At 43.6% G+C, this 15,809-nt stretch overlaps 1 protein-coding gene across 2 annotated transcripts in view; it reads left to right on the top strand.

Moving 5' to 3' along the window:
• Positions 1–15,111, top strand: part of SV2C (synaptic vesicle glycoprotein 2C) — a 177,187-nt gene extending 162,076 nt beyond the window's left edge. For both annotated transcript variants that reach the window (XM_029217661.1, XM_029217660.1), the window contains exon 12: positions 14,928–15,111. In XM_029217661.1, the coding sequence (XP_029073494.1) occupies positions 14,928–15,111 (184 nt within the window). The remainder of the gene's footprint in view (positions 1–14,927) is intronic.
• Positions 15,112–15,809: the final 698 nt, after the last annotated feature.

Raw genomic sequence — 15,809 nt, forward strand, 5'->3', positions numbered from 1 at the left:
AGCCACCGCAATGAGAAGCCCGTGCAATGCAACGAAGAGTAGCCCCCGCTCACCGCAACTAGAGAAAGCCCAAGCGCAGCAACAAAAACCCAACACAGCCAAAAATAAATAAAATAAATAAATTTAAAATAAAATAAAATAATGTATACAAAACAATAAATGTTTTAAATAATAATAATAATAATGCTTAAAAAAAAAAAAAAAAAGGAGCCTCTCCGGGCCCCTTATCAGTCCTGAGAGGGTTCTTACCTTACATTTGCAAGTATCTACGTGAGCTCTGCATTAAGGCACCACAAAGAGGTCTCTGGAACATACCTCTTGACCTTCCTGGTCTGTTGAAGGAAAGCCCAACACATTTCCAGTGACCAAAAAAAGATAGCTATTGGAAGAAAATTATGCATCTGTTCCCAAAATGGAGACACAGAGACTTTGCACCTCGTATCATAAAAAGGGCTAGAAGGTAGGGCTTTGGGGTGGAGCTTCAGCAGCTGACTCATGAAAAGAATAGAAGCCTGTTCTGCCATTTGACATGAGTGAAGACAAATGGCCTTTGCCTTCTTTTATTTCGCGTACACTCCGTCACCATGGAGGCCCTCTTTGCTAGAGGATGGAGCCAGCATTCTCTGGACTTTGAGATGGAGGAGGGTTTTTTCTATGACAATGCAGAGACATTTGGGATATCAATTTTCAACTGATCCTGAGTCCTCCTTTTGTTTATTGGCCCCAGTGGGTACATTCTCTGCATACCCAGACTCTCTAACTTATATTTCTTCTTCATGAACATTACTGAGCTTACAGGAACCCTGTAGGTACTCCAGTATCCATCTCCCTGCTGAGTATCTGGAACTCTTATGGATGTCTGCTTATCAGATATTCTAATTAGTAACCTGACTTACGCTCTGAAAGGAACCATACAACCCATAACTGGCATCTCCTCCCTTCTTTCAACAAACATTAGTTCTCTTCTGTGGGCAAGCTCCTGGGATGGGTGTCACGGGACTAGGATGCTGCCAAAACAAGATTAAGACTCTGCAGCTTGCTTGCCTTCTCATCCTGCAAACTGCGCCCAGGTGTGGACTAAACTAGACGTTTAAAAAAGCCCCTCAATGTTAAAGCAAGGCTGTGTCATAGCCTGTAACCTTTTTATTTTACATTTTAAAAGCTTGATACTATTTGAGATGAATGAGCTGCTTATCCCTCTGCCACAGGAATGGAAGAATGAGTATTCTCCCGTGGCAAAAACCTGGCTTAAAAACAAAACGCCACAAATCAGGTGGGTCTGTCCATGAGAAACATGGACCTGCTGTGTTTCTGTTGTCGGAAAGGTTAAACATCAAGCAAGATAAAAACAGAAATTGCCCTGTGTATTAGCTCAGATCCTCTGAGAAGCAGAGGACAAGATGGGATTAAACATGCACGGATTTTTGTTAGAGGAAATGTGGGTTATGAGAGAAAATGGGGAGGGAGGTACAGTCTGGCTGCAGTGCAAGCCTGAGCCCCATGGAGGAGTAAGGAAGGAAGGCCAGTTGGGTAGAAGTGTCCCAGATCACCAGCAAGCAGTCTCAGGAAGGTTTGGCATGGCTATGACAAAGTCAGCTTCAGAGGAGTCCCACCTGTCCCAGGCACCAGCCTGCTGTAGTATTCCTCTTACGTTCAGTTTGCTGCTGCTGGAGCAGCAAAGCATGGGGATATGTTTCAGAGCATGGCAGCTGGGCCAGGACTCAGAAATTGGCAAGGTGCATCCTCACTTTAGCCACGCTGTTGCTAGCAGATGTTCTCCAGCTTTCAAGCTGATGTTACCAGATAACGTACAGGAAGTCACTTCCTTAAGTGATGGAGAGAGAACTTACCTGCCAGAGCTGCATCACTAGGGCCATGGTGATTTAGCTAGCACCACCTACTCTGTTTCGGGCTAAAGCCTTCTGTTTCATCTCTGCTGCTTTCCTCTGGGTCACATAGGAGGGCTCCCCTGATCTCTGGCTCAGCTGTTAGAGGAAAACCCCAACTGTTTTTGTGTGTAGGTACCCTATGGCCTCTTCTCCCCGTGGAAGCAGAATAGAATACATCCTGACAAGAATGTTGGTTATAGGGTGTGATTTTTTCATACTAGAACTTTAGCATGGCCAACTCCTTGCCCAGTTTCTACAATCTGTCCTTAATGATCACTTACTAGGACACTCTGATTCCAGGCCCCAAGTAGCCTCTTGAGCTATTCAACAGCCAACTCCTATCAAAATCCCGGTGAAAATGATTATACTGGGGGGACATAACTTACCATATAATCTAAATGCTATGAAAGTTATAACACTTGAAAGCCACATTTGTCAACCACAGTGCGGACTTGACCTTTAATGTTATACTCTTGGCTTGCATTTACTGTGAAAGCACGAGTGAGGACAGGACGTTTCCCATCAGAGTGCACCTTTCCTCTCTGTAGAGCCCACCACCTGATCTGCAGCGAGTTCCAGGACCTGCTCTGGGGAGCTGCTTTGTCTCTTCACTTCATATGATAAAAATTAGTAATTCCTCACATTTGCTTCCCTGCTGTGAGGTCAAGAGGCAGAGTGCCTATGTCGGTGTTACATCTCCATGGTCCAGGTATTTGCTTTGCTTCTCCTCATCCTGGTTTGCACTCTTGCATTCCTATTTTATTAATTTTGTCTTTTCTTTTTGCGGTACACGGGCCTCTCACTGTTGTGGCCTCTCCCGTTGCGGAGCACAGGCTCCAGACGCGCAGGCTCAGCGGCCATGGCTCACGGGCCCAGCCGCTCCGCGGCATGTGGGATCTTCATGGACCGGGGCACGAACCCATGTCCCCTGCATCGGCAGGCAGACTCTCAACCACTGCGCCACCAGGGAAGCCCTAATTTTGTCTTTTATAAGCTACCCTAAATCGTTTCATAAAGAGGCAGGAAAATTTGAAATTAAAATTGTATGTACTTATGAAGCAGCACTTTTCTGTGCCTGAAAAATGAAGCAGGACAGCCACTGCTAACACTTTTTGTAAGGAAAAGCTCGGGTTTTTTTTCCTCCATGCTCAATTCTTGACTTTTGGCCACCAAATATGGAGGGTTTTTTTCCCCATACCAAGCAATTCTCTAATTCCCAGTAGACACCAACTGGATGTTCTAAAATTTCACTCAGTTCTGACACGATCTACCTGGAGACAGCATCAGATCCCAGTGCAACATTTTTAGAGGGAGGAATATAGCAATCTGTTTTTCCCTATAGGTGAAGTGTTGCTTCTGGCTGCTTTCAAGACTTTTTTCTTTGCCTTGGTGTGGATTTCTTTGGGTTATCACATTTGGCATTCACTCAGCTTCTCATATCTGTAGGTTTGTATCTCTTGCCAAATTTGTGAGCCATTATTTCAAATTTCAACCATTATTTATTTGAATACTTTCTCTTTTCCTGCTTGGACTCCAGTGATATAAGTATTAGGTCTTTTGTTAGAGTCCCACAGGTCCCTGATGCTCTGTTAACTTTTTTTTTAGTCTATGTTCTCTTTGTTTTTCAGATTGGATGGTGTCTCTTGTTCTGTCTTCAATTTACTGATTCTTTTCACTCTCTCCTTCATTCTGCCGTTGAGCCCAGTCACTAAGCTTTTTATTTTGGTTATTGGATTTTTCAGTTCTAAAATTTCAGTTTGGTTCTTCTTTACGTCTTTTATTTCTTTGCCGAGGCTTCCTATTTTTTCATGATGTGTTCTGTATTTCTGTGTGTTCAAGAGTTTCAGGTGTGTTCATAATTGCTCATTGAAGCATTATTATAATGACAGCTTTAAAAGTTTTATCAGATAATGTTAACATCTCTGTCATGTCAATGTTGACATCTCAATTGTTTTTTCTCATTCTGTTTGAGCTCTTCCTGGTTATTTGGATGATAAGTGATATTCAGTTGAAAGCAGTCATTTTCATATTATGTTCTGAGACTTCTGATCTTATTTAAGCCTTTGGTTTTGGTTGGCATTCTCAGACATCTCTCTGGGAGGGGAAGGGGTGCACTACCCCATTATTGCCAGGTGGAGATAGATGTCCAGGTTACCGCTCAGCCTCCATTGACAGCCAAGAAAGGGTGTCCTCATTCCTGCTGCACAGCGGTGGGAGTCCAGGCTCCCCTCAAGATAACCAGTACCATGGAGGGACAAACTCATTACTGGCCAGCATGGATGAAAATCCCAGCTTCCTACTTAGCCTTCCCTGACACCACCCCAATGGTGATGTTGAGGCCCCTCATTACAGGTTCACGAGGATGGAAGTCTAGGTTCTCCACTCGGCCTTTGCTGGTGTGGCTGGCAGTTGGGTTGCACTTTTTTCCAGTATTTGGTTGGAGAAGCGAGGTTGTTGTCTAAACGTTTTCTGTCTTGCTAGGCTGCCTCTATCCTGGTCCTTTGGGTAGAGAGAGCAGGCTCTGGTTGGGGTGTTATTGAAATCTGTACCTGTTGGTATTTCCTTTTGCCAGCTTCGTCAGTTCCAAGTCTCAGATGTATGAGGCAAAAAGAAAATTCAGGAAGCCACCATTCCCCAGGTCCCCAGCTGCTCTGCCTTTTTTCTTTATCTTCCAGAGTCTTCTTAGGTTTGTTTTATAACGTCCAGGACTTTTAGCTGTATTTAGTAGGAAGAATAAGAAAAGTATGTCTACTCCATCTCAATATGACTTTTAATATTGTTCATTTATTTACGCAACAACTTTTTTTGGAGTGTCTGTGATACAACCATGAATAAGCCATTCGTGGTCATTACTTTGTGGTCATTACTTTCATGGAGCTTAAGGACAAGTGAACATCGGACACAACATAGTGTGGTCAGGGTTATTGTGGGGAAAGGACATGGTGTTCTGAAAGCAGAAGAAAGGGTTCCTTAGAAGGAGTGATATCTGAGCTGAGACTTGAAGGAACATATATACGACCATTCTGTTTTTCACTTTCAATGCAGTATTCAGTAAATTACATGAGATATTTAACACTTTATTATGAAATAGGCTTTGCGTTAGATGATTTTGTTCAACCGCAGGCTAATGTATGTGTTCTGAGCACATTTAAGGGACGCTAGGCTAAGCTATGATGTTCAGTAGGGTTATTAACTGCATCTCTGACTTACGATACATTCAACTTATGATGGGTTTGGAGGGATGTAACTCATAGTAAGTCAAAGAAGATCTCTACAGGCAGCACATGCTCTGGTTCATTTTGGTTCTGAGTTCCAGCCTGCGTGTCCTTCTGCATCCAGGCAGTGACTTCCTGCTGGGAGCTCCCCGGCTCACACTTCCTATCTCCATATGGCCCAGAGCCATTCTTACCCCTCCTCCATGGAGCTCAGGGCAAGGAGCTCCCACCTTGTAAGTGATGAAACCGAGGCTGTCCCCACTGGCCACCAACTCTGCACAGAATCCCTCAGCCCAGCACGCCTGTCTCACGGGGATTCTTCTAGCAACCTGCTCCTGGATTTCTCTGGCCACTGGCCTCCTTCTTCCTCCCCCCCTTACACATGCCCAGTTTTAGATATGACCTCAGAAAGGATGAGAAAATAAACCCCCGATTGCTCCCACCTGCTGTTCCCTGCTCATCCTGGGCAGCTGCTGCTGTCACCCAGTGCTCTGGGCTGGTCCCCTTCCTTGATGAGCTAAAATTAAAACATCTGCCCAGAATTAACCAACCTAAGCCTCTCCCCTTAGGACTGTGTTTGCTTAGAGAAGTTCCCCATTCCTTCCGGGAGCTCAGACCTGAAGTTCTTTAATCCTGGATCTCTTACCGGCCAGCTGTGTGACCTCAGGAAGACCACTCAGCGTAACTGTGCCTCAGTTGTTTGAGGTATAAAATGAGGAGATTCTACATCTGTGCCCATGAAGATAAAGACCTCACTTATTGTTTAAAGATTTTGAGATGAAGGAATCTTTGATTCAGTCATCTTTTCTAACCAACCTGCACTCCATCCATTTCCCTTTGCCCTGCTTATTTTTTTTTAGAGCCCATATCATTATATATGTTTATATTTTACGTGACCTGAGTCACTTTGGCCATTCAGCAAATGTCAGATCATTTTTGTCTCTGGAAGTTAGAAGTGGAAAGTGGCGGGGGGGGGGCAGTATATGGCCCTTCACCCACCACCTCACCCCCAGGGGATGTATTAAATGGCAGCAAATCCTACCAAATGTGCAAATGGTCACAAAAACAGTCCTACAGCCCGTTCTTGACTCCAGGGAAGTCCATCTCTCTGCCCTTGCCTGAAAGGGCCATGGACATGACATGCTGACAGCAGGACCACCAGACTTGGGGCTGGGCAGGCAGCAGAGTCCAGGACCAGTGGGCTCTAGAGTCTGGAATCTGGACCAAGGGTACCATTTCAGCAGGTTGCGGGGCTTGGAGGATGCTTGTCCATCCATCGTGCTAAGGGCAGAACATTCTAGTCAACTGCATATCAAGCGCTCGTATCACCAATGAAAACTGATCTCCATGTTCATTAACAAACCTTCTCATGTAGATTTCTAAAATGATAGTTAAAGCCCTAAGTAATCACCTCTGGCCTGTTAATTCCTGATTAACATGTTTTAAATTCTATGGGTATAGAGACAACTTATCTTTATACTGATGTACTTTTAAAGCAAATTACCTCCCAGACCATATGATGATAGGATGTTAGGGTGTACATTTGTTTACTGTCTGTCACCCACTAGAATGTGAGCTCCTTGAGAGCAGGACTTTGTTTTCCTTATTCACTACCAGGACTCCAGGTGAATGACTGATAGATGAAAAGATAGAAAGATGGAAAAAAAGATGTTTTTTACAATCTGGCCGGTTATGGGTGATAGGCTTCCTCCCTGTGTGGGGTCTGGCTCCCTACTCTCCAAGGTAAGCTAGTTGGACCAGTTGTGAGTGAGGGAGCATTCCTGTTCAGTTCTCCCCCGCTGCCCTTCTGTGTCCCTCTTCCACTTTGTCCATCCACGGCCTGTGTCCTCCAGAGCCTGCAACTGTCAGCTCCCCCTTCCCCATTCAGCACTGCCTGTTGGAAACATCTTCTTCCTCTCCTCCTGCTTCTCCATCAGCAATGTGGAGGAAACCTGAACTCAGGTATGGACACTACCAGAAAGCAGCTGGGTAACTTTAGATTAGTCCTTGAACCTTTCTGGAGCTTGGTGTTCTCGTCTGAGAAATGAAAGGGAGAGTCAGGCTGAGTATTCAGATTATCTCATTTAACCTTATTTAATCCTCTCTCCAACCCTACAAGGGTAGGTAGTTTTATTCCATTTTCAGGTGAGGAAAAGGAGCCACAGAGGGGGGAAAGTAACTTGCCCTGGATCCCTTAGCATCAAACCCAGATGTAATGACCCTTCGGTGCGGCTCCCAGCATGGGCATACCTAGTCTGTGACATATAGAACCATCCCAGTAGGTCTGGGGTGGGCCTCTGGGAATCAGTTTCTAAGAAACTCACACAGTGTTTGGGATATACAGCCGTGTCCATCAACCATGGCCTTAGACGAACTCCAGGTTGCCTCCCAGGGCTCACTTTCATTCTGTCATCATTTACCCTGGCCCAGGGACTCGCTTCCTAGCGAGGTTTATCAGATAAGTGATAAGACACAAAGGCTTCCATTTTGACCTGAATATATTTGCATTTCAACAGGAACAAGCAATAGGATGACCCTTGTTGGTTGTGGGGAGGGAGGGAGTTGGAAGCCCACTTTGGGCCCAGGGATTCCTATGGGCTCAAAACTGCAAGTAAGTCCTCCACTTGTTTGTGAGTAAGAAAAGCCCTGCTTGCAGGATGCCATCTTCCCAAATTAAGGAGGACACACACAGACCACACACCTATACTCACTGCTTAGATGAGACAAATTTTCTCTTCCTTTGAAGATCAGAAAGCAACTGAATTCAGTCTGTCCTGATTTCAGAATGTGAAACTAGGGGTTTTTCCTCCACGAAAGCAAAATAATAGTCTGGCATCAATAAATAAACATGGACCAACTAATGTCCACTAAAATGCTCATTACATTTGGGGTTAGCAGATATAAACTACTATATATAAAATAGATAAAACAACAAGGTCCTACTGTATAGCACATGGAGCTGTACTCAATATACTGTAATGAACCATAATGGAAAAGAATATGAAAAACAGGCTTCGCTTGTGGCGTAGTGGTTAAGAATCCACTTGCCAATTCAGGGGACACGGGTTCGATCCCTGGTCCGGGAAGATCCCCCATGCCACGGAGCAACTAAGCCCATGCACCACAGTTACTGAGCCCTGCAATGAGAAGCCCGCGCACCACAACGAAGATCCAATGCAGCCATAAATAAATAAATAAATAAATAAATAAGAATATGTATATATATGTATAACTGAATCACTTTGCTGTATACCAGAAACTAGCACAGCATTGTAAATCAACTATACTTCAGTTTTCTTAAAAAATGCCCATTACTTATCGTATATTAACACATGTATGTGGAACCTAGAAAAATGGTACAGATGGACCAGTTTGCAGGGCAGAAATTGAGACACAGATGTAGAGAACAAACATATGGACACCAAGGGGGGAAAGTGGCAGGGCGGGGCGGTGGTGGTGGGATGAATTGGGAGATTGGGATTGACATATATACACTAATATGTATAAAATAGATAACTAATAAGAACCTGCTGTATGAAAAAATAAATAAAATTCAAAAACGAAGATATAAAGATTTGAATAGTAAAATTAACAATGTTGATTTAAAAAACTACCCATTACAGAAATATACTTCCAATGTATTTTGAAGACATCAGAAAATTCCTTAGTTCATTTCACAAGTATCCCATTCATCCCTGTGCCAGCCCTGAAGCACGTTGCAATGAGTGAATGTAAAAGGCTACACAGGCCCACCCCAGAGATGTGGCCAGGATCTAAATAAGGCTAAACCCTGACAGGAGAGCCTTGCGGTTGGTACAAGCCAACCCTTAGGAGGGGAGCAGGAAGGAGGTCTGGTCCAGCAGGGAGAGTTTTCATGGCTGCCCAGAGTCCAACCAAGAGTTGGAAGAAAAGGAAATGAGGCAGGTTAGGTGAGAAACTGCCTCTAGTGAAAATGAGCTGTGCAGAGTTGAGTAAATAAGACAGCAGGCCCAGGGAGGGGAAAGAAAAGAGGTTGGGCGAAGCCTTTGACGTTAATTCCTCTCCTGTGGGCCTCGGTGCTCCTGGTTGCCCTCGGTCTCCCCACACCATATCGTGAACATTTTCCCTTGGCTGTGTTGTACTGCGTGATATTCCCTAATGAACACGTCCAGACAAAGGAGGTCCTATACATGAAGGTGTTCACGGCAATCTCATTCATGCTCCTCCAAATTTAGAAAGCTCTAATTATCCAATGGTATGGTTACAGAAATAATGGTTATGTGCCAAATCATTTCGTTTTAAACAAAACGCAAACAAACAGCTTTGGGAATGATTGGGGGGAAAGCAGAAAGCAAAGTTGTAGAAATCCTGTGATTTGCAAAAATATAGATATGATTGGAAGCACACTAAAGGAAATTCAGAACTGAAAACCGTTTGTTGAGGCTTCCCTGGTGGCGCAGTGGTTGAGAGTCCACCTGCCAATGCAGGGGACGCGGGTTTGTGCCCCGGTCCAGGAAGATCCCACATGCTGCGGAGCAGCTGGGCCCATGGGCCATGGCCGCTGAGCCTGCGCTCCGCAACGGGAGAGGCCACAACAGTGAGAGGCCTGCGTACCGCCAAAAAAAAAAAAAAACCATTTGTTGGAGGGCTGGAGCAGATGTTTTGCTTTTGTAATTGTGTTTTGTATATAACAGTAAATCAAAATCAATTCAAAAGTGTAGGTATTTCTGGGAGAATTGCAGAGTGCTCAGCCCTGGATACCCCTTAGACTCACACAGGGCTTCTAAAAAATACCAATGCCTTGACTCCCAGTAGAGCAGTAAAGTCAGAAGTTCTGGGAGCATGGCCCTAGGCATTGGTATGACCACATCACTGTGTTTTAAAAGCTCCACAAGTGATGTTTTGCGCACGGCTGGGTGAGGCTGTGGTTACACATGTCTGCACCGTAGTTCAACCAGGTTGCTATTCTAACCCCAAGTTGAGAACAGCTGCAGGAGGAAATGGGAAACTTGTTTGGGGACTGGAGGGAGGTAGGTCATTTGGCACTCAAGAAGGTTTTGGAGAAGATGTCTAAGGTACACCTGAGTGGGGTACCACGGAGATACTTTAGAGAGATGTGAGGGTATTTTGAGAGCCAGAGAACACCTTTGTCCACATTCCATCCTCACCTGCAAGCTCTTCCTGTTCCTTCAAGACCAATTCTATTCTCATCCATCCCCTCTGAGAAGCCTTTCTTCAACTGTCTCCACCCACAGCGGGAGATCACTTCACATCCTCTATGGCCCCGTAGTAGCCTGTGGGTATCTCTGTTAATGCACTTAGCATGTTGTGTTATCATGATCTCTCTGCACCTATCTTAGTGTAAAAAGAGACTTCATCTTATTAATTTTGGGGTCCCTGGTACCTAGTGCAGTGTTAGGCACATAATAGATGCTTAATGAATGATTGTTAATAAATAAATAAATGCATAGGAGATGTGTATTCGAACCATATTAAGAACCAATTTGCTTATTAGACAAATATTCAAGGGGTTTCTAGTGCTCTCAGCATTGTAGTCCAATTGCTCAGATGGATTCAGTGTTAATATAGCTTTTTTAGATTAATCTGGGAAGCTAGCCATCATTTGTATTCTTGTTTCTATGAGAAAAATTAAATTCATTGTGTTTTAAATAGCCGACTCCCAGATGAATCTTTAGATCACATGTATTTCTGATTTTAGGACTGCCTGTACTTTCCAAAATGTCCCATGCTAAAGTAACTTCTGCCAATGACTTAACTGAGTTGTCTGGAAAAAGTTCATTTCCAGAGCTTAGACGAGACCAAAAGAATGCTCACACTTTACCCTTTAACAGGTAAATTCCATGAGCTGAGTCTGGATCTACGCTCTACACAATTTCAGGCCTTTTCAAAATGTAACATTTAACTTTTTTTCCTAATTTCATCAGTCGATGGGTCAGATATTTCAGCTAGTGTTTAAAACAATGGCTAACACCAGCATATGTACCATGTGCCAGGCGTTGTCTAAGTGCTGCCATTATTCAGTGACCCTTTCGTCTTCCCAGGAGCCTCAAAAGACCTAGGGCTGACCCTGCATTGAAGTTAGAAAAACCAAATAAGAAAGAGGCTGGATGTGAAGGCAAAACTATCCTCACTATCCAGAATGGAGTCTCCTTTTCCTGGCCACCAATTTTTAAAAAAATTTTTATTTTATTTTTTTATTTTTGGCTGCATTGGGTCTTCGTTGCTGTATGTGGGCTTTCTCTAGTTGCAACAAGGAGGGGCTACTCTTCGTTGCAGTGTGCGGGCTTCTCATTGCGGTGGCTTCTCTTGTTGTGGAGCACAGGCTCTAGGCACACGGGCTTCAGTAGTTGTGGCGCGTGGGCTCAGTAGTTGTGGCTTGCAGGCTCTAGAGCACAGGCTCAGTAGTTGTGGTGCACGGGCTTAGTTGCTCCGCGGCATGTGGGATCTTCCTGGACCAGGGCTCGAACCCGTGTCCCCTGCATTAGCAGGTGGATTCTTAACCACTGCGCTACCAGGGAAGCCCTCCTGGCCACCAATTAAAGTATAAAACGATATAAATGCACTAGAACCCACTGCATTGTGAAGGCCCTGGAGAAGAAGCCACAGTGCAGCTGTGGTGAGGGTATGCTCTGGTGGCCCCATCCCCCATCAGCTGAGCCTAAGCACTGCAGCAAGCCTGCTGCCTGCACCAGCATCAGAGGGAGTTAATGGTGCAGGGAGAAGGATCGCCTTAATGGAATGGGGAACAGGGCTGCTGCAGTCACAGGGTACTGTTGGGAAAAGAATTTCCCTTTAAAAGATTTCAATAAATAGGTTCAGCAAGAATTGAAAACAAGGGATTCTGGCTGGAGAGGTAGGGGAACAAGGGATGGAACTTGTAAAAAGACAACAGATTATTGCATTCTTCCTCTTGGGTGCTTGTTGGTTAAGAGAAGACACAGAACATCTTTGGTCTGGAAAAAAAATGCAGTAGCTTTTCCTACTGCTGGGAAGTCAGTTAAGTCCAATTGGGCTCTGCCAGCTCTGAGCTCGTCACCCTCCAAGGCCTTGATGACAAAGTGACTTGTGCTTAGGATGTCTGCAGAAGCTCATAACCTTCCTTTAAATAAGAACAAGGGAATAAGTGAACTAAAAGCTTGTTTACTGATAAACAGATAACCCCAAGGGAGAACCACTTTGAGAATAATTTTTCTAATACAACTGTGTCTCCTGTGTGTAGAAAATCACACCCTCCAGCTTCAATTATTTGAAGAAATAATTTACTTATGCAAGGAAAGGACAGTCATGTTTTCTGGAATGCCCACAGTAATTTAAGGAGGCTATGTGCTTTGTAGCCACACCAGATTATTATCTGAAGAACTGCCTCTGCGTGATAAATGAAAACGGAGATTCTTAAGAAATTAGAATTTGATCGTATTTTTTAGCGGCTTCTGACACCAGATGTTCCTGATGCATCTCTCTTATTGCTGCTTGGAGATCTCAGGAAGTCGTCTATTCCTCTGTTATAGTTTCGGTAATGAAAGGAGATAACTGCCTGTATTTTTTACCCTGTTCTGAGTTGTACTAGAGGTTTATAGCTTGGCAAAATATGGTTATTTTAACCCAGATGTAAATTCCTCATGGCTCATTCTGAAGTTTTGTCATCAAGAGACTTCTTCATACAGAATGTTTCCCTTTCGCTTATCAGCAACATACACGCTAGCCATTTTCCCCAGAACAATACAGCTTATCTCACTACCATAAGATGCATTGGGTAATTTATGACTCTAGAATCTAGAAACTAAAATGTAGTTTAAAAAAAGTGAAAGAAGCCAATCTGAAAAGGCTACATACTATATAATTTGAATTATATGACATTCTGGAAAAGGTGAAACTATGGAGATAGTAAAAGGATCTGTGGCTGCCAGGATTTTTAGGGCTGTGAAACTGTTATTCTGTATGATGCTATAATGGTGGATACATGTCATTATACATTTGTCAAAGCCCATAGAATACACAACACAGTGAACCCTCATGTAAACTATGGACTTTAGTTCACAGTAATGTATTAATATTGACTCGTTAGTTGTAGCAAATGTGCCATACTAAGATGTTAATAATAGGGGTGGAAGGTGAGGGGCTATATGGAAATTCTCTCTTCTCTTCACTCAATTTTTTGGAGCCCAAAAACTGCTCAAAAAAAGTCTTTTAATTAAAAAAAAAAAAAAAAGACAGTTTGGCCTCCTGGCCTCTCCATGGAGGTGGGGGTGGGGTAGATGATGACGTCATTCTGCTTAAGTCTTCTATGGTACTCAGTGTGTAACCTCAAGCAATTTCATTTGAAAATAGTTATCAGTACATTAAATCTCCTTATCTTTCTGGTGGTTGTTGCTATTACTAGTCTCTTTCTTTAAAAACAAACCAAAAAGAAGAGGAAGAATACAAAATGAGCTTACCCTCTTCTCAAGAAGTTCCTGTTTTTCTCCATCAGAGATTCTGTTTACACCCCTTCCAAGATCCAAACAGTTGGCAACTTTGCAACACTGCAGAGGCCACTTACTCGACTTTCTAGGTGTCTTGGCCAAAAAAGAAAGGCAGTGCTTGCTGCTGTTTCTTAGGTCTGTTCTCACCAGCAAAATCAATGGCTCAGTTCCTACAGCACGGGAGGGGTGCTTATTCCTTTCTTATGGTATGGGAAGGGGAATGGCTGGATAATACCCACAGTAAATATCTACACATTGTAGAAAATATCACTAGGAATAGCATACGTCGTGATGAGTAGTTGTTCTGACTGGCCAAATGAAAACCTACAGGAAACAAATTTACAAATCAATCAAAGAAAGATGTGTACTAAGTACTGCATTTTACGGTATATAAAATGCATTTCCCTCTGGAGGGGGATAAAGGTATCCAACAGTGAACCCTGCATTCAATGTGCCTTTATTACACACATATACCCGGTGACGGGCAAAAAACAGGGAGCTGGCATAAAGGCAGAGGAAATTCATATTATCTCATGATGTCAGCAGTATCGGTACTCTTATGAACAAAATTAAATGTCTTGCCTAGAAAACCACAGTAAAATTACATTCAACACCCATAAAGATAGTAAAATTTTTCTTTTCCAAAGAATGCCTTAAGAAATGGGATGTGTCTTATTCATATACCACGTGCACATATTATATGTCAGCAGAGTTAAACAAGATCTTCTGTGGGCCTACAATCTGATTTCCTCTGTAATATTGTCTTGGGCTTGATTTCCCACCTAGGACTCTGGTGAGGGTGTAAGAAATGTGTCACTGGCTCATTGGTGGCCACCCAGCTCAGGGTTCAGTTTCTGCCCGCTACCAAAAACATCTGGGACAAGAGTATGATAGTTCACTTCCATGGTGCCAGAACGATGCAAGTACAACCCAGTCATCCCTGATTTTCTCTGAAAGTTCCATGCACTTTAAGTATTTAAAACCTCACACACGAATTAAGCTAAGAGGAGATAGGGAGTAAAAAGTAAAATTTAAAGAAATACATCGTCATACATTTCAATTTAATGTAACTTTTCTGACTCCCTGAAATGTCCTTTCTCTTTCTCTTCACAATAAACTCATGGGCAGAATAAGAATCAGTTGAGGTGGCAAGAAAGTCAACAGAGGGCTGAAGGAACAATACCAACAGCTGGGGTTCTCTACTTGCAAATGTGCTGACAAATAATTGATTACTTGCTCTAAGGACGTACAAAACAGTCTACTTAAAGATCTTTGAAAATTATCCTAGAAGACATTTGTGTCTAAAGTTGGACTCTTGGAAGACACTTTCTCAACCTTGTCCATATCTCTGTCCTTTGCAGGGCAACAGGCTTTGGCTTCTTGAATGCACTGTGCAAAGCAGCGGCCGTCCTCGGAAACTTAATATTCGGCTCCCTGGTCAGCATCACCAAAGCAATCCCCATCCTGCTGGCCTCCACCGTGCTCGTGTGTGGAGGACTGGTGGGGTTGCGCCTGCCTGACACACGAACCCAGGTCCTGATGTAATGGAAAAAAAGCCATCCATCCTGTGTTTCTTTCTGCTGCCCCGTGTCAACTCTCCCGACTGACTCAAGGCTCCAGCTTTTTCAGATATAGAAAAGCGGTCAAATACCAAAACACTAATTCTTGCTGCGACTAAAATTTAGATGCGTACCATCTCGCCCCTTAAATGTGATTTTGCAGTTTGTTTGTTTTTTTTCATGCATCGTTGTCTTTCCTAACTGTGATGCTACTGCCTCCCAGAAATCAGTGGAAGGATTTTTTAAATGTGCTGGTCAGCCGGGCCTTCCGGAGATTCTGCTCACTGAAGGTTCAGAAGCTAAGAAGAGGGCTGGGCTGCTATAAGAGGACTGGGCTGCTCCTAATTCAACATTCACGGGAAAGATAAGTTGGCGTATTATCGCATTTGTGCTGAGAAGAGGGATTCTTTTTTTTTTTCAAACAGAGTGATATTTCCTGTTTACTTAGAAAAGGACACCCAGCAATTCTTGCTGTTACAGCAGGGCCTTTCAAAAAAAAAAAAAAAAACCACGTGACACCAAACAGAGCTGGGTGGGGCTCTTTCAGGCTTGACAGTCAATGTGACTGTCTCTGCTGACAAGAAAAATAGGGGCTCTGCTGTTGGCAGCAAAGATCTCTGAGCTGCATGAGCAGGACTTCTGCCAGAAAGCCCCCGGTGAAACTTCTGAAAAGTACGAGGAAAA

Source organism: Monodon monoceros, unplaced genomic scaffold (genome assembly GCF_005190385.1).
Source record: "Monodon monoceros isolate NGI ecotype Baffin Bay Population unplaced genomic scaffold, NGI_Narwhal_1 Super_Scaffold_12, whole genome shotgun sequence".
NCBI lineage: Eukaryota > Metazoa > Chordata > Mammalia > Artiodactyla > Monodontidae > Monodon > Monodon monoceros.